This window comes from Ahaetulla prasina, chromosome 6 (assembly GCF_028640845.1).
Source record: "Ahaetulla prasina isolate Xishuangbanna chromosome 6, ASM2864084v1, whole genome shotgun sequence".
In the NCBI taxonomy this organism is placed as follows: Eukaryota; Metazoa; Chordata; class Lepidosauria; order Squamata; family Colubridae; genus Ahaetulla; species Ahaetulla prasina.
In genome coordinates this window covers 3,074,813-3,098,813 of record NC_080544.1, presented here as the reverse complement: position 1 = coordinate 3,098,813, position 24,001 = coordinate 3,074,813, and the positions used below count along the sequence as shown (strand labels likewise).

General features: G+C 40.4%; 1 protein-coding gene across 3 annotated transcripts in view; it reads right to left on the bottom strand.

The window, feature by feature from the left end:
- Positions 1 to 24,001, bottom strand: part of WAPL (WAPL cohesin release factor) — a 40,498-nt gene that overhangs the window by 5,745 nt on the left and 10,752 nt on the right. For 2 of the 3 annotated variants that reach the window (XR_009155709.1, XM_058188129.1), the window contains exons 4-17: positions 19,682 to 19,750; positions 19,386 to 19,504; positions 18,287 to 18,382; positions 15,699 to 15,848; positions 15,403 to 15,539; positions 11,958 to 12,069; positions 10,372 to 10,596; positions 9,817 to 9,928; positions 9,565 to 9,662; positions 8,490 to 8,566; positions 6,925 to 7,100; positions 5,895 to 6,010; positions 4,940 to 5,101; positions 25 to 232 (exon numbers count right to left, since the gene is read on the bottom strand). Coding sequence is in view for 2 of the 3 variants with exons in the window: in XM_058188129.1 (XP_058044112.1) it covers positions 25 to 232; positions 4,940 to 5,101; positions 5,895 to 6,010; positions 6,925 to 7,100; positions 8,490 to 8,566; positions 9,565 to 9,662; positions 9,817 to 9,928; positions 10,372 to 10,596; positions 11,958 to 12,069; positions 15,403 to 15,539; positions 15,699 to 15,848; positions 18,287 to 18,382; positions 19,386 to 19,504; positions 19,682 to 19,750 (1,857 nt within the window). In the remaining variant the exon portion in view is untranslated. The remainder of the gene's footprint in view (positions 1 to 24; positions 233 to 4,939; positions 5,102 to 5,894; positions 6,011 to 6,924; positions 7,101 to 8,489; positions 8,567 to 9,564; positions 9,663 to 9,816; positions 9,929 to 10,371; positions 10,597 to 11,957; positions 12,070 to 15,402; positions 15,540 to 15,698; positions 15,849 to 18,286; positions 18,383 to 19,385; positions 19,505 to 19,681; positions 19,751 to 24,001) is intronic. The other variant, XM_058188130.1, reaches the window with a different exon arrangement.

Here is a 24,001-nt window from a genome sequence, read left to right as displayed (position 1 = left end):
TCTTATCCAACCACTGCCACCCACCTTTATTAAGATCCAGCTCTTCTTCTTCTTCTTCTTTCTTCTCTTTCTCCTCAGCGTTTTCTGGCTTTTCCGTGGAGACCCACTGAATCTCCCCACTGGTCTCCTGCCACTCCCCACTCTGGTCATGCTGTGCAGTGGGAGCCTCTTTAATCAGTTCATCGGTCTGGCTCTCGGCCAATTGTGCTGCTCTCTCTCTCTCCAGGAACAACTGAGAGACAAACACCAACCATGGCTGAGTCAGAAAGTCAACCACACTACATTAACTCACCAGCACTGTCCAATGTCTCAGCCCCTTTTTACTCAGCATTTCACAATATACTCTAGCAGCCAAATCAGAGGTGGTGGCCTGGGAGTCAGGGCCAGCATCAAGGCAACCTGAGAGCTCCGAGGGAGAAGAAGGAATGGAGCTGGCAGAGAGAGACAGAGGCGGAGCCTGAACCATCCGTCAGCCCTCAGATGGAGAGACAACAGCCCCCAGGTCTGGAGGTGGCTGATGAGGAACAGGAGGAATAGCTGGGTCCAGTGCTTGACATGCAGATGCGCAGAAGGCAGAGGAGAGGAGAGCAGTAGAAACAACTAATCATCTCCTTGCCGGAAAGACTTGTTAGCCTGTGGTGAAACAGAAACTTTTTGCAGGGCTACTAGCGCTCCTACTAAAGGAATAATTGCTTCAACTTCAGAGGGTTTGTTGTGTTTGGGGAGCCAGGTAAGAACAATACTATAATTCATGCATCCCGTTAAGAGCTTTGGGATTCAGCCCAATGGTAATTTCAATTCTAGTGTAGAAAGTCTGTGCAAAAACAATATTCTGATGCAGGAGTGAAATGTAAAATTTGTTACTACCGGTTCTGTGGGTGTGGCTTGAGGGGGTAATGTGACTGGGTGGGCATGGCCATTTTTTTTTTTACTTTTAAAAGTATTTTTTCTACAACCTCTTTGGCTGAAGAGGTTGTAAAAAATGCTTTTAAAAGGTTCTGGAGATCAGGCAACTCAGCTGGGATTGCCAGGGGAGCCTTTTAAAGGTGTTTTTTTTACAACCTCTTCAGCCAAGAAGTTGTAGAAAAAATGCTTTTAAAGGGTTCTGACGATCCCAGCTGAGCCGCGCAATCATCAGAGGCTTTTTTTTTACTTTTAAAAGCATTTTTTTCGGCCAAAGAAAAAATGCTTTTAAAAGTAAAAAAAAAAACCCACCTCTGATGATCGTGCGGCTCACCTGGGGTGGGAGCAGGGATTTTTGCTACCGGTTCTCTGAGCCACCTGCCACCATCGCTACCGGATTTGGCGATCCAGTCCGAACTGGGAGCATTTTACCCCTGCTCTGATGTCTTTGAAACCAGTGGTGGGTTGCTACCGGTTCGCCCCGGTGGTAAGTGAAGTGCTATTGTGTCAAGCAAGGCCAAGAGTTTGGGGCAGGTAGTGAATTCAGAGCTGCTGGGAGTAGGGCTAGGGTTAGGAAAGAGGCCTAAGCTACTTATCCTGTCCAGATTTGCTTCTTCGGAAAGGCAAAGCAACCAAGTCACTCCAGGCTTCTATTCTGTTGATTCTGGGCTGATTTGCAAAGATTCAGCAGACCCTCTAAAATAGGTGTGTCCCATTTTGGCAACTTTAAAGCCAGCTGGAGAATTCTGGGAGTTGAAGTCCACAAGTCTTAAAGTTGCCAACCTTCAACACCCCTGGCTCTAGAACCTTTTCAAATGGAGCCAAAATCTGAGGTTTTGGACACTTCTGTGACTGTGTCGAGGAAATGGGAGCGAAGCAGAGATGTCTCTCCTTACACACCCATTTTCTGTTTGGAAGATTGTCAGGATAAAACAGCTTCCTTTCCATGCCAGATACCTCACCACATAGGTGGCTGGGAGACACCTTTAAGGCTTTCCAATGCTCACCAGTACTGCCAATATCTGGCTGATATTAGAAATAATATTTCTGAGAAAAATTGCCAAAGATAGGTGACAAGAAGGAAGTTTTGATTTCTGCCCCTATCACCTTAACTGGGCAGCTGTTTTCCCTTCTACTTTTCGCAGCCAGGAAAAACATTCTCCCTGTGTGAGAAGAGACAGTTTCAACCAGCTCCTGTACAACTCTAGCTCACAACCCAACCTAGGGTACATAAAAGGAACTATCTGGACTGCAGGGCAATGGTTTTCAAGGACTGGCTATATTCCCTCTTCTGTGCAATTTGAGTTGATAATTTCAGGCAAGGGGTTAAATGCTGAATTGTGTCCTGCTATGTTCCTGTAGTTTAACTGTTCAAAAAACTGGGCCTCAACCCCGATCCTGTGTGACGTGCCCTTATCAGCCCTTTTCTGTCATCACAGGGGCAGGCATAGAACTAGTTGAAATAAATGAAAAGAAATTGTCGTGTTCTGCTGAGATTGCGTTTTAGCTTCCCCGGCAAGTCTACAATTGATGGACTACGCCAGCAAAGCAGGTTATACGTGTTCTTCACCTTCAGGCTTGTGCGCTTGAAGCGGCTGACAGCCTTCCTGCCTTTTGCCAGCACTGTTTTGCTGAGATTGGCAAAATGAAGAGGGAGCAGCAGCCCACAATCCCAGATGGAGGTTCCCATGGAAGACTCTACTCCTCCCAGAAGGCAGAGAGGTGAGGCTGTTCCCTCATCCCAGCTTTTATTTCTGGGCAGGGAGGTACGTGAACCATCCTCCAGCTTGCCACAATTCTTACTTTTAAGAACAACTTATGCAGCCCATGTGGCAAGCTTGTCCCAAAAGTGCTTTTTCAACAGGCAATTGGACTTTCTGTTTTTTCTTTGAAGACGTTTCATTTCTAATCCAAGAAGCTTCTTCAGCTCTGACTGGATGATGGAAAATGGATTTATATTCCTTGCAGAATTGAACAGCCCCCTCTCAACAGAGGGGGGTGGATATGATGTCATCTATCTCACGGATCACCAACCTTTTGGACCTCAGGGACCACTAAATTCATAATTTTAAATCCCACGGACCACTAATATGATCTGCCTAATGACCTGCTGGGTGGGCGTGGCTTGGTGGTCATGTGACTGGGTGGGCGTGGCCAACTAGATGTCACTCATGTGGAGAGGCGCCTCACCAGTTTCTACTCACCCCTCCCCTCCCAGCCACTCCTCCCTCCTCAGGCTCCTTAGGGCCCCAACAGGAAGCAGTTGCTGGAGCTAAGCAGACAACATGAGAAAACAGCTGGCTCAGTTCAAATTGGATCTGACGGAGAAGGAGGCTCAGTAGAAGCACCTCACTCAGGACCATGAGCATAGTCTTTCCAAGCAGAGGGAAGACCTGCGTGAGTGCAAGGCCAGGTACCGGTGCCTGGAGGCTCAGTGGGCTGAGATGGTCAGCCAGTTCCAGGCCATGATGCAGTCCCAGTAGAACAAGGTCCTCCAGCTCTTTGCCACCAGCAGTGCTTCCCTCCATCCTTCTCCAAAAGCCCCGTACCAGGAGGCTGAAGCAGACCACTAGTCAGAATTTCTGTCCCCCTCTGACCCGCACAAAGAGACCCAAAAGGGGTCATTGCACAAACGTTCATTGCACGTATCTGTCCCAGGGGCCACAGTTTGAGGACCCCTGATTTAGTGCAATATAAAAATTGCAAATGATTTTTCTGTGGACCACCAAAATTTTCTCACGGACCACCAGTGGTCCACAGACCACCGGTTGGTGACCGCTGATCTATCTCCAGTCTACAATACAATCCTTTCAGCAGTTCCAAGAAGGCTCCACACCTATTTGCACCACTCAGATGACCTCGAGGACACAGATAAACCTCCAAGTGGCCTCAACATCTCTCTAAAAGGATGTATATGACCAGCTGTCTGCAAAGAATATAAATCCTTCCATTCCCCACCATCCAGCCAGAGCTGAAGAAGCCTCTTGGATGACAAGGAAAACGTCTTCAAAGGAAAACCAGAAAGTCCAGCTGCCTCTTGAAAAAGCACCTTTGGGACAACCATGACCTGGACGACTGAGAATCTCCATAGATATTAAGGCAGGTTTGTCAATAAAGGTAACACAAAGGCTGACGTTTTACTTTGGAGTAAATTTATCATTATTTTTTTAGTGAAAAGAACCTTTCTGGTGGATCTGAAAGAGAGGGATATACCCCCAAAGACTTAGCAAAATCTACACGCAAGAGGTGGCTGAATGTCAGCTCTTGGTGAAGATATGATTATTTTTTTTACTTATTTGCTATAGCTTGCATCACACTCACTCCAAAATGGCTCTGGGCATATAGGTTTGCGCAATAGAAAACATTCAATGAGAATCAGAACCTAAGCAATAGCCCCTAATTGCATCAACCAATGGGGGTTGGTCAATCATCAATGTCCCAAATGTTTTCCCGCTACGTAGCTCCAAAGGTAAAGGTAAAGGTTCCCCTCACACATATGTGCTAGTCGTTCCTGACTTTAGGGGCCGGTGCTCATTTCCGTTTCAAAGCCGAAGAGCCAGCGCTGTCTGAAGATATCTCCGTGGTCATGTGGCCAGCATGACTAAACACCAAAGGTGCATAGAACGCTGTTACCTTCCCACCAAAGGTGGTCCCTATTTTTCTACTTGCATTTTTTATGTGCTTTGCAGAAGCTGGAACAAGTAACGGGAGCTCACCCCATTACGCGGCACTAGGGATTTGAACCATTGAACTGCTGACCTTTCCATCGACAAGCTCAGCATCATAGCCACTGAGCCACCGTGTTCCTATAGCTGTACATGACTTCTGTTTAGCCCCCGGGAACCCCTGCGGATGGACTTCAGGCACCACAGATCAGTGCACCAATTCCAGGCAAGCGAGACAGAAAGAAAGGGTGATAAAGGAGAAGAATTAACCCTGCCTGCCTCCTCTGTGAATGGGCAGTTTTCAGTAACTCCCCCCTGCCCCAAATTATCACCAAGCCGCACATACTTTGGATGCAAAAAGATGGATTCACCTGTACTAAAGCCTGAACTGCTGCCATTTGTCCAGATGTGCTTAAACTCTCATCAGACTCTCCCAAGCAGAAGGAATCGAAGGAACACGATGTTTCCATATTCACAAGGCAATGTCTGTTTCTTGCGCTGTATTCAACCAGATTGATCAAAAGACCCAAACCCTTAAGATTAAAAGAAAAAAAGAGGGAAGAAAAATTACAAAAATGCCATGTTATTCCTAACTTAGACATTGACTGTTTAAATGGACCAGACCAGTGAGGAAATCCTCCATGGTTTGCCACCAGTTTGCTGCCAAATGCACACTGCATGTGCATGCCAAATGCGTGTTGCACGGAAAAAGGAGGCTTAAGAAGGTAAGTAGAACAGCGGGGGGGGGGGGTGTGAACAGCTGTGCCGTGTGATTTAGATTCACTAGAAAGCGGAATTTCCTGCTTTCTAGCAAATATAAACCCTGCGGCACAGCTGATTGTCGGAAATACCGGTTGGTAAGAACCAGTAGCATTTTTTTACTACCGGTTCTCCTGAACCGGTAGCTTTTATTACTACTGGTTCGCCTGAACCGATGTGAACCAGTAGCATTTCACCCCTGGACCAACAGTTGTAAGGACTTTTCTGACAGGTAGATGTATATCTGGGTAATCTTGCCTACTGAATTTACATTATAAATTTATAAATGTTTGCAGTACTGATAATGGTCCTTCTGCTTTGCAAATGATTGGGTCACAAGCCTCCAAGCAGTTTGAAAGTTAAACCAACACTTTTCCTGCACTGAGGCAAAAAACCACAAAAGGCTATGAAAATCTTCCAGCGCAGGATGGGACCAAACTGGCCTCAGCAGAAAGTTAAAAAGAAAAAAGGCCTGCCTTTAGGAACTATCATGCAATGCAACCACAGAAACAGTTTATTTATTTATTTTCCAAAGACACTTGGGCAGAGACGAGGCTTTCGACTTACCAGAACCCGAATATCAAATCTCTGTTCTTGAGGTAGGAATTTTGGAACCTGAAGCACACAGTTCAGAGCCGTGCCAATGAGGCCCTCTTGCTCCCCGGTCTTGGTGCTGCCCCACTCTGCGAACATGAAAAGTGGGGAGAAACTGATGAGTCTGTTTTATAACCAGAAACATGCCTTAGTTGTTATCCGAATCCCTCTTTACATTATAGGTGGCTGCTGTAGGGAAAATATGAGGAGGGAGTATTATGTGTGGTTGCCTCCTTGACTTACTAATAGCAATGGCACTTAGACTTATATACCGCTTCATAGTTCTTTTACAGCCCACTCTAAGCGGTTTACAGAGTCAACATCTTGCCCCAACAATCTGGGTCCTCATTTTACCCACCTTGGAGGGATGGAAGGCTGAATCAACCTGGAGTTATTCAGAATCAAACTCCTGGAGTGAGCAACAAGTTACCCTGCAGTACCACATTCTAACCACTGTGCCACCATGGCTCTTTTAGTAATAGTTACTAATACAGACGGGGTAAAAAATCTAACAAATAAATGTCACCCATTGTCCATTTCGTCCCTACAGATGAAGACTCTGCTCTCACAAAACATCAGTTCTTCTTTGAAGCATCTCCTTCAGTCCACTATCCCAAGACTACAAACTAGATTTTATTTTTGTGACAAAAACTGTTGCCGCTAACAAACGGGTGAAGCTGAATATAAGACATGGATAGGTCCAGAAGAGTTAAAAGGACCTTCAGGGCTAACAGGATTCAACTGAGGGACCACCTCACATTCAACCCAGACAGGCCTTTGTCTAATTTTTTTCTTCTTCTGATGGCTGAATGGCATTTGACCTGTTGATCCTCAAAGAATCTACTTGTATGGATTACTTTACATCATTTCACCCAGCAACTCCCCCCCAAAAATACTACTGCCACTCAAGCTATGTCCTAAGGACATTTTCTCTAGAGACAACCAACTGTCTGTGCCATCAGTTGCCTCTTTTTACGTTTCCTTACACAAATGAGTTACTTACCATTATCGTTTGTCAAATTGAGTAAGACACCAATGATGGCTCTCATACAGTCTTCTACAGCCTTACCCACGTGGTTCGTTACATTCTGGTAAGGCAGTGGCTTACTGTCTGCAAGACAGATGGTGTCTTCTGCTCGGTTGTATCTCTGGATTAGTTCCTCACAGTGCTGTAATGCTCTGAAAGATTAAGAAGCCGAGAAGGCACAACCCAAATTATCCCCGCATCTCATTCCTTAAAAAAAATATTTCCACCAAGAAGTTCTGATTAGAAATCGAATGTCATCTATCATGTCGCCCTAATGCAGGGAGCCACAGCAATGACTACTACACAATCTTAGAACCCATATTATTAGCACAGCTGCCAGCATTACCTTTGAAAAAGCCATTGTTGTTTTACGCATATAACTGTATATAGTTGTTATTGATCTGGTCTGCAGAACAAGCAGTGAGACAGAGGAAAGAAAAATCTGGAATCTTAGCTCCTTCAGGCACCCAGTGCTTGCTCCAGGTCCAGCACAGTATGGAACACCACTTAAGAGATGCGTAAGCTTTTCTCTCTAACCACAAAGACTAGGAATCTAGTCTTTTTTTTTTGCTTATGCAGAGGTTTCATTACTGAAACTAGTTTGAGATTCAGTGCACGGCACTGATGATCTTATCTAGTTTGGGACATGAAACATCTTCAAGAATACAATCAACTTCAAAGAGCACCAATGACCCCACAGTTCAATCCTGAGCTATAATTATTCTCCTTTATTGGTATATGAATCAGTCTAAGCATCTATGGTGCAAATAGGAGAAATGCAGATAAATAGAAGAAATGTGAACATTATTTCCAATAAATTCTTCTCATCAGAATTCCATAAATTACCGTATTTTTTGGTGTATAAGAGAGTGAAAATCTGGGTGCGTCTTACAAGCCGAATGTACCCACCAGCCCCCACTCTTTGGACATTTTTGGGCAGTTCCAGGCGGCAGGGATCTGGGTCCAGGCACAGCCTGTCCTGAAGAGGAACAAACCTTTTGGGACAGTTGGGGGGGGGGGTCTGCCCGGCGGCTTTGGTGCCGGTTTGCGGCTGGTCACCCCTCTGGCCGCCCAACGGGCAGCTCAGGCCAGACAATGGTCGCAATGACTTTACTCCCCAGCAACGTGAGGAGCCACTGCCACCACCACCACCTAAGCCCTCTCTACACCAGGAGCCAAGCCGAGTGGGAGCCCTTAAAGTGAAACATCCCTCCTTTCCAGCCACCGCTGCCCGTTGGCCCGATTCCCCAATGCAATTCTCAAGCCGTGTTTCAAGTGGTGGCCAGTTCCTATGCAATGTGCAGCGGGGAACTGGGAACCATTTTGGATTCGGGGAGGGGATCGCAGCGCTGCCACCTGAAAATGCTTCCCTTCCCGTTGCACACTGCAGAGCCACGCAACCTCGTCCTCCTTCTCAACAGACTCACCTCTTTCCTCCTGGCCAGATCTGCCGCCTAAAACGCCGATTTGGCCCTGAGCCATATTGGCGAGTATTTTCAATAATTATTATACCATTAAAATAAATACAATTTAGAACTTACTTAGCTGAAGAGACAATGAGCTGTGAATCCTTATATGCTATTAAATAGCTTTGATTCTCTGGATTGTGAACTGTTACCTGGGGGAAAAAAATAAACTGTCAAAAGACTAACTCCGTAAGTCTTTCTTAAATGAGCAATGCTTGTATTTTGGCAACATTTAGCAGTCTAATTTGTCAACAGAAAGTGACCAAGCTCTAATCCAGTGTTTGAACTGCACAGTAACAAATGGTGACGATTAATATATTTTTTAATGTACTGGAAATTTAGGATTACAAAAACATTGTGGCATCGACGGAGGCAAAAACATGGGGTCTGCCTCTTGAGGCCACAGAGGTCCTTTAAGTCAGTACTTCCCAACCCTGCCAACTTTAAAATGGATGGACTCCAACTCCCAGAATTCCCCGGCCAGAATGCTGCAAGTGAACAAAGTCGAGAAGTACTGCTTCAGTGAAAGAGTGAGGATCTGGTTTAAGGCTCTTTCTGGGATGCCGACTGTGTCTGTACCTGCATGGGGATCACTGAATAGGCCAGCCTTTCACTAGCAGTTACAAGAGTGACATGAGCCAGAATCACTTCAAGCCGTCATCATTCTTAATCATCTCCTTTAATGACCCCACCCTTGTGGGGTGGAGTCTGGGTGACTGAACTGGAGCTGAGTGTTTACTGGCTGGATGCCCTTCCCGTTGCCAATGCGGAGTTATATTCAGCAGATATATTCTCATTGTGCCCAGAGAGAGAAATATCTGCCTCTACCTAGGATCAAACTCACAGCTTCCCGATTGTGAGGCGAGAATTACACTTCTAGGCCACCGCACTACTCGCCATCATTCTTGTCGATGTTACTTATTATTTATTATTTTTCAGCAGATCCACTCAAACACCTTCCCCACTCAAAAAACCCCGAAACCAAAAGTTCTGTCACACAGACAACTTCAGAAAGCACAACCAAATGTCTTTCCTCAAGCCACAGCAAAGCAAATAAGGCAAACCCCAGCCAATAAATGAGGCATCCTGTATACTACTTTCTCCTTATTCTGGTTCAACATCCATTTTCTTCAGGATATTTCATACTTACACTTTCCAAGACCCGTAAACATCTTTCTGCTCCCCAGAGTGAAGCAACCAATTTCTCTTCATTCTCATCACTGCTTAAATGATCCACACACTCTTTAACTGAGGGGAAAAAAGACAGGTATGATTATTAAGCTGGTAAAGACATTTTTAAAGGTTTTTTTTTACTTTCCCGAAATGACGTACGATATTAGTCAACAGATTGTTATATGTTCCAGTTATAAAACTTAAGTACCTTTTAAGACAAAATTAATACCTTTATCTACAATATGGTCAAGACCTCCCAGAAGTCGCAGCTCTTCTTTAAACCAGTCGCCCGCCCGCTTTGAAGTGAGAGAGAGAAGGGTCTCCATTGCCAAATGACCAGTCTAGAAAATACACAAGTGACATCTGTATATAAGTACAGCCAAAAGGCAAAATCCTCTCACAAAATAGAACCACTGGCAAACATGTGTTTCATGGCAAATTCCCTCCATGTGCAATCAATAAGCCGCTGTGGTGCAGTGGTTAGAGTGCAGTACTGCAGGCAACTTTTGCTAATTACCGGCTGCCAGCAGTTTGGGAGACTGAATCTCATCAGGCTCAAGGCTGACTCAGCCTTCCATCCTTCTGAGGTGGATAAAATGAGGACCCAGATTGTTGGGAGCAAGAAGCTGACTCTCTAAACTGCTTAGAGGGCTGTAAAGCACTATGAAGCGGTATATAAATTTGCTATTGCTATGTTGCCTAAAAATACACTGTCTATAACTATAACAGCTATTTCTCTGCATTTTCATATGATTAAAAAAAAGAAGGTAAACTTAGTGCTCACCGTTATATTTTCGAGATCCAGATGTTTATTATGAACAGTTTCACAGAGTCTTCGGATTTTTTCCTTGATTTTGTTCATGTCTTTTTCATTAAGCAACTTGGAGGAGGAATCCTGCTCGAGCTCCAGAAGTCGGATCATTAAATCTAAGCTGGCTCTGTCTAGATCCATGTTTAAGCGATCTCTGCTCAAGATATACATTAAAGCTGCTGTACAAAGCGACAAGTTCTTTGGCAAAAAGAAAAAGAAAATAACAAGAAAAAGGAGTAAACCTTTGAGTAGGAGCAAGTGAGACTAGGTTCGTTGTTTCAAGGCATTTTAAAAGAGCCAGATATGGTTAGCAGAGCCATGAATTCACAACTCAAAATGAAAGCTAGCTAGGTTTTCCTGACTAGGGAATTTTATTATTGTTCTATTTTACTTAAAATACATTTCACTTAGAATATAGATCTATTCACTTGAAATAAGTAACTTCTCTTTATGTTTAGCAACAGCATCAAAGGCAATTTCAGTACATATTTGCATGTATGTGCACACGTGTCTATTATTGCATATATTTGGTACGAAGACTCCTGTACAAAGATTATGAGATAATTATCCCAGAAATCTATATCAAATATTTTTTATGTTCAATTTAATGCTGAGACATTACATCTGAAGCATGCAGTGCATACTCAAAGTGTTCCTCCCTTTCAAAAATTCAAATCAAACTCTTCAATAGCGCCATGCCCAAACTTTCTACTTTGCATGGTCCTGAATTCAAAACACCTCGTTCTGACAAATTGGATGTTTCAATCGTCTGAACCTTTGAAACACTTCCAATATGATCAAAAATATCCAGCTTCCCATGCCAAACAGTTGTTTCGTGCTCAAAGCCACGGTATCAGACCGGAGACCAGGCACTCAGAATTCAAAGTGGCACCAATCCTTTGTGTACCAGCAGGGTTTCCATATTGCTAGCAGGCTGATGCTTTCAAGAGAGAAGTCACCCATGATATATTAACAGTTTCAAAACTGTTACTATAGAATGCGACTGTGCTGTCCTTGGTAAAGACAAAGCCTGTCACTTCCCTATGAAGGAACTATTCTGATTTCCTGCTTTACTAAAAAAAAAAATGTTTTTCAGAAATTCAAAAAGCCCCCATCCTATTGGTATTTCGAATGACATGTTAGCAAGAGTGATAGATACAACCCTTTTTGCTGTTGTTCCTACCTGGGTTTGTTTTCTCTGCCACTTTTATTTCTTTCATTGTGTTCTTTTTGTATTTGTACGTTTGTGTGTGTGTTGTTTTTTTCTTAAATATTTTTAAAAATTCTTCAATTGTTGCTAGGAGTTGGGCAGCATATAAAATTAACACATTATTATTATTACATTGTATGTTAAACAGGAAATCCCGCAAACGGTATCTTCAGAATTATTTTAAGAGTGGTGACATCAGTAGCAGAAATGGACAGAAAGTAAAATAAAACTGTATTTTTAGTTTATGGTTCCTAATCTTTTAACACAGGCAAAAAAACTTTTTCCTTAGAAAAATAGTCAACTGAAAACACAGTTTTGAACTATAGCAAACGACGTGAGGCAGACATACCTGGTGGTGCTGTGAGTCATCCAGTGTTTTGAAGACCATCGCAACCATTCCATGTGCTCTCAAATGCATTCGGAAACTGGGCATGGCGCACTTGGTCGCCAGACTGATAACACTAAAATAAATGAATGAATGAAGCAAGATTTAATGAGAATTGAGCGAATAGAAAAAGCAGATCAAAGAGAGCTGTTTATGCAAAAGAGAAAGCATAACAGATGAGTCTGTTTACCCATCAGAAAAAGAATCTAAAAATATACATATCTTTATTAGAGTCTGCAAGACAGGATGCTATGAAACCACTTACATGAATCTTTATGAAGGATTCTGCAAAACTGATTGCACAGTCAATAGTAACATTTTGGTCCTAATAAATATACTAGCTTAATCTAATGAGACCACACTCTCTAAATTACTTTTTTTTTTGTTTCTCTTTAATCATAGTTAACATGCTCTCAACGACTTTGGAGGGGAAACATAGGACACATACTGACAGATTCAATACCGAGTCAAATTATATGCGTTCTGTGCTTTTAAAAAAAATCAGTAAAATTAGCTGCATTACAAATTGAGGTTAAAATTACTCTGAATTGATGCAGTCATTTAAGGAAGGTAAAATCACTGAACAAATACACTAATACTTTACGAAACAGGAGATGTTTCTTTTCAATCTCATATTTCACACAAATGTGTTTTTTACGACAAAAAACCTATCAGAAACGAAACTACAGCTCTCGCTTTCAAGCAAGAAAAATGAAGTCATTTCATTTTGAAGAACTGCTTGCTTTTTTTTTGCTAAACATAAGAAAGAAAAGCATTCTTCAAGCACACACATTAATACTGCTAGCTGGATTTCACCTTTGGAATAGGAAAATAAATGCTTCAAATATTGTTAAAACAGTGTTCAAAACCACTGAGTATTATGAGAGAGGCTAATGTGCATATTGCTTAGTCTTTGGATTTTCTCAGTTGGCTTCAAAGTATCTTGGATTTGACATTCTAATGCTCTTTCAAATGTTTTATCACTAAAATACACATTGTAAGAAAAGGAAACACGTAGTTTTTCTTCTACAATTTGCCCATAAAGTGTAAAAGGTAATCAACTGCACTAGAATGGTTATAAAAGAAAAAACTCATTTTTTGTCCAAGGAAGATTCATCAAGGACTACTTCTCCCAGTAATTTCAACTCTGCTAACCTTGAAATTAGCAGAATCTTTAGTCAAATGCATCTTTTAGGAAGCAGTGTGATGAGAACCGCAAATCTTGCCACCCAAACTCCATCCTTACCACACATTCCTACGGCCAGGATTAGCTACAGACATCGAGCTGCCCTCTTCTAGTAAGCTAGAAGTGAACCAGGCACGAGAAAACACACACAATGGATAACTAAGTTCTTGGGTCACATATCCCGTTGTTCCTAAAAATATGTTGGGGCTCCAACTTGCCATTTTCAGCTTTCACGGTCTTTGGCAATACCAAATTCTGGGAATCACAGTTGCAGTTTACCTGGATGTGGCCAGACTGGAAAACACCATCCAGGCTATAGCCAGCTTGCTTAACAAAGCTTGGAAGCCGTTAGCCTGCTATTCTCCCATGCTCAATTCTTACAGTCCATCAATTTCCCTTCTTTTTTTATTCCCCACCCCCCAATGTTGAGTGGAGCTGAGAGGCTTCCAATTAGACATCAGCAAGATCACAAAAATCTCCAAAGGGGGCCTTGTGCTCAATGAGCCAATCAAATCAGGGACTGTAAAGCAGCGGGGGAATCCTGACAATCACACATAGGCTAATTGCACACCCATCATGACTAGTTAAAAAGAATACAAGCAAGACAGAAGACCCCTCTGGAAATGGTCATCACTGCTTCTTTAGTGCAAGGGAGAATGTCAGCTTCAGTGAAGCAAGTTCCTTATGCAAGATGCACACACAAACCGAACTCGCCTATCATGCTTGCGTTAACCACAGTTGATTTAACAAGCCCCAAGTGTCTAGCTTCACCCAGCCAACTAAGCCAACGGCAATCAACTATATGATGGTTTAGCAAGATTTGTCTACTGAGCTGCATCCTAACATGGTATCAGCTTACTCTCTGAATGAACTGAAGCATGGGAGATTTTCAGAGGCATCACTTTGTGTCAAGTCACTCATAAAACTCCACCTTATCATGAGGATAAGGTTACCCTGGAATTAGATCGCTCTTAAGAACTGGAAAGTAGAGAGGAAACTGAATAGAAAGAACAGTCTTTCTCTCTGTTCCAGCATCCACCGCTGTTGTAAACCGTGTTTCTTCTGGTGACTTACAATAGAGATGATTGACAATCTATATAATATAATTGTTACTGACTTTCAGCCCAATTAGGGAGACTCTATAGCTTGGGACGAAATTGGCATTGGGGCCTTTCTTGACATTTATAAGATCATGACTCACAACTCTGGAGGGTCGCCCGAGAGTGGCACATTCAAAACAGCAGGGAGAGAGCAAGCCACACCAGACAGTAGAATACAAGGGAGGAATTGCTATATGAAGTAGGTCAGAAAGATGGCAGATCTGTTGCCTTTCCTAGTCTCCATGCAAAGTGGTGGCTTGACTCTGCCAAGAGTAGAGTCAGGTACGCCTCTTAACTAAAACACGTTTGATGTAGCATCAGTAAGACTGTCATGCCCCTGTCGGAGTCTGAATCTGAACGGCTGACAGAGAGTGAGAGAATGGATCTATTGGCTGTGGAAAAAACTGGGGAAGAACAAAGTCAGGCTGGGGAGAGAAGGGGAGAGGTAAAACAAGGGAGAGCGGGTTCAGATGAAGACCAAGGCCCACCCCCTCCTCATCCTAGGCAGTGCAGGGAGGAACAGAGAAGAGAGCAACGTGGGTTGTGTGGCTTACAAGGAGGAAAGGGACCCGATCCTCTTATACAAGACACAGATGCTAATGGAGTTTAAAAGGAGAGGCAAATGGGAGGGGCGTTTGTTAGGTACAAACGCTGAGTCTATCTGGTGTTTCTTTGAATCCTGGCATCCTCCCAACTGGTTTGATTTACTGCCGTACTACTTTACTTGTGGAATTCCTTATATTGCTTGCCCTGCTAGATTAATTAGCTTGTCTTGCCTTTGGATTTTTTGTTAGAAATTTTCTGCTTACAACGTTTGGGACTGAAGTATTGCCAGCCAAAGACTATTACAGGTTGGTGGAAGAGCTCTCTCCAGGCCGGAGAGTTGAAAGGGATATTGGAGGCACAGTTGGTAATAATAAAGGGACTCCTATCGATTCTCTGGCTGTGTTGCCTCTGTGTCATGCCCTGGGTCATCACAAAGACTTTTGCACCACGGCACCAATATAAAACTTCTCACAGTCTCAAAGTTGCCAGTTTCAAATTAACAAAGAGCTTCCTTCCTGTTCTCACCTCCTGGTGCCAGAAGGTTAAGGAAGAAACTATCCAAAGAAAAATATCTTACCTAAGGCAACGGGTGTTTAGGGGCTGATTGCTCTTCAGTCCACTTAATAAATACTCAATATCATCCGTGAACTCTTGGTTTTCTCCAAATTCTACCACATCATTGAAGTGTTTCACGTGTTGTACGACAGTGTATAACTGGAAAACAGGCAAACAATATCTGATCAGAAATTAAATGGCTGGTTGAGTTTGCTCATTTTTAAGAGGTTTCTCAGCTTCTCAACTGGATATACCTCAGATGTTTCCCTTTAAAAAAAGTGTAATATGGAAAAATAGTATGTCAATTGTTCCACTTACTTCTTTGTCTTCTTTCCTACATTTCAAGGCAGTTACTATCTCCTGATAGGGCTGAGTTGGTAGAGTCACAGTTTTTATCACTTTGGGAGGTGGTGCTGGAGCTTTGAATACCCCATCATCTTTAGGAACAATCTCTTTTGAAGACCTTGCCTGTTAATTAAAAACATGGATGTTCAAGTAACAAGATGGGAAACGTTTCTCCTTTCCACAAGATTTTAGAACCATGATAGTGAACCTATGGCACGAGTGCCACAGGTGGCATGCAGTGCCCTCTCTGTGGGCATGTGAGCCATTGCACCAGTTCAGCTCCACTGTGCGTGTACCTCCCGCCAGCCAGCTGGTCATTGGGTCTCTGCAACGCATGTGCGGGGGGGGGGGGGCTGCATGCGTGTGCGGAGGGCAGGGCCCATATGCGGGGGACACAGGCACATTGCATTTTGGGGGTTCGGGTGTGCGTTTGCGCACTTGGTCTGGAAAATGTTAGCCATCACTGCTAGAAGATGTAAGACTAACCCTTCAAAGATGCCAATGCAACAGAAACGGGATGTTATGTTTTTAAACTGTTTATTCTGAAAGTGAGCAACTGAAACAAACGAACATTTCTTCCCATCCAAAGTAATGAAGTCATAATCTCCGATTTGCCATTCTATATATCTCAATTCAGAGGAAAGTCCCAGCCCAATGGTTCCAAACTGTCTAAGAAACCTGCACTGCCAATCTTCCAAAAAGAAATTATACTCTTTTTGCACTTTAATTCTTATTTTTGGCCTTCAGCTTCTTTTAAACTGAGGGGGTAAAATTAATATTTTATTCCAGTAGTATTCCAAAATTTATTTATGCTTTAATACAATTTTAGCAATTTTATGCTAAGCTGAGGAATTCTGAGAGTTAAAGTCCATGCGTCTCAAAATTGCCAAGGTTTAAATCCTACTTTAATCCTGAATATATATTTTCTTCAGTTCAACAATTTATTGAAGAAATTTATATGGGAAAAGAGGCCACTAAGGATTTCATTGGTTCAGATTTATATTTTGAGGATGTTGGTTTTATTTACCAGATTTTCAAAAATATTACAGGGCTTATCTTTGGCCATATTTATGTAGAATGAAAATTTAATAGAATATCATCTATTCTCAGCTTCATTGGAAGATTTTTATTTATCTGTAATAGGGTCTTAGAAAATGGTTTGGTCAATATATAATAAAAAGGTGATTCATTTCTGGGACAAACACATTTAAGCTCTGTTGGGTTGCAGATTGGATTTTGATATCATAGGTCATAAATATTTTACATTATGGAAAACTGGAAACTGTGAGAGGAGTCAGGAATAGTTAGTTGAAATCAATAACCTGGATGGATGGGGACCGAGCGGCATTTTTCTTGCTGATAGGTATTACAGAAGGGGTGTATACTGATTTGTTTCACATAGTTATGATTTTCAAATTTGTGACTAGCACAATTTGGTCCAGGGGGAAAAACCTATTAAAAATCTCTCAGAAAGGAGATATACTTGAAATACATGTTATAACTGGAAGGAAATAGTTTAGCTACTCTTTTTATTCTAAGAGACCAGGTAATGTTATGTTTAATAAAAAAAAAATCTGAAAACCAATCTTTTAGATTTTCTGTGAGGAAAGGACTTTTTTATGAGTAACAAATATTAATTTACCATAGAGAAAAGGTCTATTCCTTTGTTTTCTACAGGAATTCCTTTCACTTTTTTAAAAAAATCATGCCCTTGCCCAAATTTTCTGCAATTTAGGTAGATGGTAGTATTCAACATGGATTACCACCCACTTATTCCTTTGGTTTTGGCTAACCTTTTCCTGCTGTTCTATTTAGAGTTTTGTTCCTATGCAATCCAGCCGACAAAAAACATTTTGAGTGGGTTTGTTTCATTCCAAACTTGAATCAAAGCACTTTTTCTACTTTATGTGCCTTCCTATTTGATCCAAAAATACTCTTCCTCAAGATGACAGGGATATTTATAAAACTTAACATGGCAATAGGATAAACTGAAAGTTGCATGATGCTCATTTCGCTTCCCTTTTATGGAGCAAGGATATTGGAAATTAATTTAAATACATGGTTCATGTGAAGGACAGTTCATGCTGGCTGGGGAATTCTGGGAATTGAAGTCCACCATTTTCAAGTTGCAAGATGGGCAAACACTGATTTAGATCAAATCACATAACCAATGCAGATATAAAAACATATAAAGGAATGTTTAGGTCCAACTATGCAGTAAGATAAAAACAGAAGCTAATAAGTGAAGGTCAACTAACAACAGTTTGTACAACCTAGAAAAATCATTCAAGAAAGAAAACTTAGAACCTAACATATTATGCTTTCTAATGAAATCCAAGGCCATTATCCCTCTCTTTCCTCCCAAAATATTTATGGCACAAGTCTGACCATTTTTAAGTGAGTCTCCAATGTTGTGGTGTCAGAAATTCTGCTCTAGAACTTAGCCACTAGAATCGGCAACTATTGTTCAGAATATTTCTTTCTACTGGTGAATGTGCGTGACCTTAAACTTTTTCAAGGTTAATTTTTCAAGAAAGATGGTATAAAAATATCATACTTACTGGAACGTTGGGATTTTTCTGTACTTGTGATGCTGGAAGAACCTCAGATTCCGGCTGATTCCAATGTCTAGCATTGTACACAGCTTTTGTTGGTGACTGAAAATTAAAACAGAACATTAATTTCTGAAAGGTACCCAGTCTGTTCTTCAGAAACACCGAGTGTTAAAGGTGCCGGTTAATAGAAGATTTTATAACAGTTCTTTTCTCAAAATATTCTAATATACTATTAGAATATTATAATAGTACAATTATATTATTTCTATTCCTTGAAATATTCCCTTAAAACATTTTCTATATTTTAATTTTAAGTTGTAAAGATAATCCTCCAACATCAAAACTGAAATCCCATTTCATTGCTTCAAATTCCAAGAATATGTCACTGGTTTTGTAAATTTTAATGAAAAAGGTATTAGAGAGGTAGGAAAGAATTTTCAAAATTAATCCGAAAGAGAGTAAATCTTGAAAACAATTTTTAAAAGTCCCACATATCTTATACCTTTAGGTTAATATAACAAGCTGTGACACAGTATATGAGAACCACAGAATCATTTAGCAGTCAAGTCCTTGTATTAATTAAATATGCCTAATTAAATATACAGTTGTTAAGCAACTATACAGTATTGCACAGATTAAACAAAACTTCCAAACACCTGTCATGCCATGTACATTTGGCAACCGGCCACGGTTGTCAACCATCAGACCCATCCACGATCATGCGATCAGATTTGGGACCTTCTTTTGTCAGCTTCCCACAAGCAAAGTCAGTGGGAGATCTGGCAGGAAGTTAGAAGACATAGTCATGTGAAGACCTCACTTAACCAAAACTGGGAACCACCAGGACTCTCGTTGCTAAGTAGCACATCACCCCAACATCATGTTTTATGACTGCACTGCTTAGTGATAGAATTCTGTCCCAATTACCATTTTTAAGTAAGGACATTTACGACATACTATGAAGCGCAGGTAGTTGTTTGTAGTTATTATCGTATTTTTTTATGGACATATATGCATGTAATGGTTAAAGAGACTCAACTATGTCTTAAAACTACCTTTGAAAAGGCAATCAACTTACGAAGCTGATTTTAATATTCCTACTTACCCTCTTTGGTCCACTAAATATTTTTCGTGTATTTTCTTTAGACTTATCGCCTTGTGAATTGGTAGATTTCTTATTGCTTTCCAGAATGCTGGATGAATCCTCTGCAAAGTCCATCAGCTCTACAAGAATAAAGGTTATATGGTTAACAATTAACAAATCTCATTTTTTTTTAAAAAGGGAGTCTCTTTCAAAGGTGAAATGATTAAACAGACTAAGAGCATCTGCTTGAAAAAGCAGCAGTACTTTTGAGAGGAGGGTGCTAAATAAAAATAAAAAAAAGTGGCAGCAAAATTTACCTATTTTATCTCCAGGAAAACGTACAGCCACCTTCTTTTGACTTAAAACCACAGTAGCATCAGGCTCTTCTATATTTTAAAAAAGGAACAGAGGACTCTGGATTACAACTATGGTTGAGTACGTAACATTCCCCACAATGATGAAAACAAAAAGGGGAGGAAAGATTGCACAAATGAGTCAGGTAAAAAAAGGATCCACTGAGTGAGTGAGTGTGGGAGCAGGGATACATGAAATTACAACCAAGGAGGAAATGAACTACTCCACCATATTTATTTATTTTTAAAGAAAGCTGGAACCTTTCTTTTGAAGTAGCGGTGTTTGGTGAGGCTGACAGGAACGTCACAAATCAGCCTACTAAGCAAGAAAGGAAAAGCCTCAAATGCGTGCTAAGTAAAATCCTAGCTAATCGCCAATGTCCATGCCACCAAAAACAGCTCTATAAAGCAATTTTCAGCTTCTAATAGTAGAAAGCATCTTAATTTAGCATTAGCTAAATGGTGAGTGCTGTTAACATCAGCTTCAGGATGGCTTCATGGACATAAAAGCTGAACTCATTAAGACCATCTTTAAAGCGCTCCATGGCATAGGGCCGGGCTACTTACGGGACCGCCTGCTGCTACCGAATACCTCTCTCCGACCCGTGCGCTCTCATAGAGGGACTCCTCAGGGTGCCGTCAGCGAGGCAATGTCATCTGGCGGCGCCCAGGGGAAGGGCCTTCTCTGTGGGGGCTCCCACCCTTTGGAACGAACTCCCCCCAGGACTTCGTCAGCTTCCGGACCTTCGGACCTTCCGCCGCGAGCTTAAAACACACTTATTTATTTGCGCAGGACTGAGTTAGATTTTAAATTTACGGGTTTTAAACTGGGTTTTATTTTTTATATTTTTAAATATTTGGCGTTTAGAATAAGTTTTTTAATTGTTTTTTACTCTGTATTTATGTGTTTTTAAGTGCCTGTTAACCGCCCTGAGTCCCTCGGGAGATAGGGCGGTATATAAATATGATTGATTAAATAAATAAATAAATAAATAAATAAATAAATAAGGCAAAACATGGTAGAACTGTCACCATATGTGTGACTACATGCAAGCAGAACTGTTTCAACACCTATCTACCTGCAAAAGTTTATATACTTAGAGAAATGCTCTTTCCTCAACTAGTAAAAAGCTCAGAATATACAATGTCTATAATGTACTAATCAATAAAATAACTAGAATTCTATGGAATTCTATGGAAACAAAAGGCAAATAACATAAAACTTAAAAACAAACAAGAAAATAGTCTCAAAACCGCAGTGAAAACATCCTGATGAACTGAAATTATGTACTCCCATTCCATATAATAACATTGATTTAATAATTACTACATAGAAAGGGGTTTAACTGCAACCCCCCTTCAAATATAGATGAGGATTTGGAGCAGTAGTCACGAAGATGTATTAATAAGTATTTTTACCTCCCTATAGAAACTGACTCTAATATTTAATGCATTCGTACAATGATTGTACAACTTTTTAAAAGGCATGTGCTTCTTACCAGTAATCTGTCTCTTAGTATATCTCTTTAAGAGTAAAAATTATGATACAAATTATGTCCAAATACAGCTACTTTTATCTGTATAGTGTCTGATATTTGATAACCAACAAATTAAAGCAGTTAGAAGAGGACGAAAACCAGAATGTTAGGCTAATTACTAGATATCGGTCATGCATCGACCTAATGCATGGATCCATTACTAATAGATAGACCCCTCCGTGTAACTAAAGGCCACCACTTATAAAAACATATTTTATAAACTATTTGTAATACGAAAGGGCAATTAAGTTGAACAGCAAAGTAGTATTTCTTTTGAAAGCAATTCCTGTGTTGAATAATAGAGAAGGCAAACCAAAAAGGCAATTAGAAGGATGTTAGGGGGGGAAAAAATCCAACTATAAAAGTAATTTGACAGTGGCACCAAGACCCAGAGAGATTGTACTAGATTCCTCTTCACTGGATATGTTCAAACAGAAGCTGGACATTAAAAAAAATATAGAGGTAATATGCATAAAGAAGCAAAGTGGGGAACAAACATATTGGGGAGGAGATGGAAGCAAACAAACAATGAAAGAGAATGCATGTAATATAAATTAAACAATATAAATTAAAGTGATAAATGAACAGATTAAAAAGGAGATTGTTGCAAATATCCAGCATCTTCAGTCTCTGGAGGGTGAAAGATGTAACCAAACTATTCAAATTGCCCAAGCCTATAATCTAAAGCCACCACCTTCTAACAATAGCAACGGGCAGAATTTTGTCCACCTTTTCTCTTCTCCAAACATTAACAAGGGTTGAGCTGAAAGACTGCAAAAGAACAAGTCTGTTTTCCAAGATGAAGAAAACTTGATGAGAATAGACTGGAATTTGTTTCAACTCATATTTCAAAAAACAAATTTTCCCATGGACTGCTCAGAAAGCCTCACTTGATTCCAGCATAGAGCAAAAACCATGGAATCATAGTTTTGAGTACTGCAGAGAAAAAGAAGTCTTAGCTCCAAATTACTTATTACACTCCAACTAGCATGGGAGGGCTTATGGACACAAATGGCTATTTTTTGGTCTTGGTGTCATCAAATGATCAAGACTGAAAGCAGACTCCTAAATATTTGCCAACCTCAAGCAAAGAGACTGTTGATTTCCTAAATAGGCAGCTGTTGGTAAGATGGGGAATAAGACTACCTTCACTTAGTGGAATTAAGCCGCAACTGATTAATATGGCAGAATGTTGCTTGAAGTCTGAAGCCTCCCACAATCACTAATCTAGAATGACAGCAGTGTCAACACAAAGAGGCATGGAAGGGGATTATGCTCTAAGGTAGAGCCTGCATCACACAATTAATATAAATATTTAATAAAAGGGGGACTCCTCTTTTAAAGTGGGAATAAATAGAGAAAGACTTCCTTAGGGGTTAAGTATTTTTGTAGAATATAATATAGCTAGTAAAAAAAAATATTAATTTGGTTGCCCGTTATAGCTAGTAAAAAATAATAATTAATTTGGTTGCCCGTTTCTTTCACACTTCTCTGGAGGAACTGATAGCATCTGTTGTGAATGCCCTGAGTTCGATTCCTGCATGAATACCGGCTGGGGAATTCTGGGAATAGAAGTCCACATATCTTTCAGTTGCTAAATTTGAAAAACACTAGTTCAAATGAATATCTTCATTTCTATTACTTCGTAGTAGTTCCTTCCAAAAATAAATAGCAGTTTAATAACAATACTAACTCAGATATTCTATAGTCATTTGAACGGTAAGCTCTCACAGCCAACCCTCCTCTATCCTCATTGAAAAACAAACCATTTTCTAATGCAACTTTGTGTTTTAATTGTTGGTTTTTACGATTACCTTTTTAAATGTAAGCTGCCCGGGGTCTCAAATCATTATAAATATGACATATAATAATAGGTAAATAAAATGTATGAACTGGCCAAAGAAGCTAAACATAATTTTCATTGAGGAAATCCAACCATCTCAATAATATGAAATCATAAAACATTATTTATTCTGGCACATTACCAAGAGCTATCTGACTGCAATTAAGATTCTTTCCAGTTCTTTTTAAGCTAATTTAGAGACCCAATTTAGTATCAGAGGAGTTTCTTTTGAAATATATGCAAAGCAGAGAAATTATCTTTGTAATGGAGAATTCTGTAATTTAAAAAAATATTTATTTTTAACTGAATAATTTCTTTACTGCCTAGTTCAAATGTAATTCTCTCCTACGCTGTGATTAAATTATTTATACCATGGCTAAATCATCCTTTATTTAGAATCTTTAAACATTAACCAGTCTATCTTATTATTGACACAGTTCAAGCATTTTTACTGAAATAGTTCCACTTCCCTGATAAGCTGATGGATGTTTCTTTTTTTGGAGATTGTGCATCTTTTCAATAAATGAAATAAATTTACAACATGTACTTCTAATTATTTCACAAGCAATTCACTGCATCACTTTAACAAATGTTCACAAATAAAGACTCTGGAATCAAATATATGCTACCTGCTATTGCTTAAACCCATTAATTACCTTTATAAAATCCAAGTTACTTCTCTCTATCAAACATCAAGCTATATAAAAAGGCAGGATGATCAAGACTTTGTTAGAAATTCTTCAGTTTGTTTTGGTTTCCTATTACCTGATTCACTTCAACACTTACATTGAATCCAAAGATGCTTTCAGTTTACTATTCCTTTTTCAATATACCTTTGTGTCGAAAGACTTCTAAAATAATATAATTCTGCATATTCAAAATTAGTGTCATTCTACACTTTAA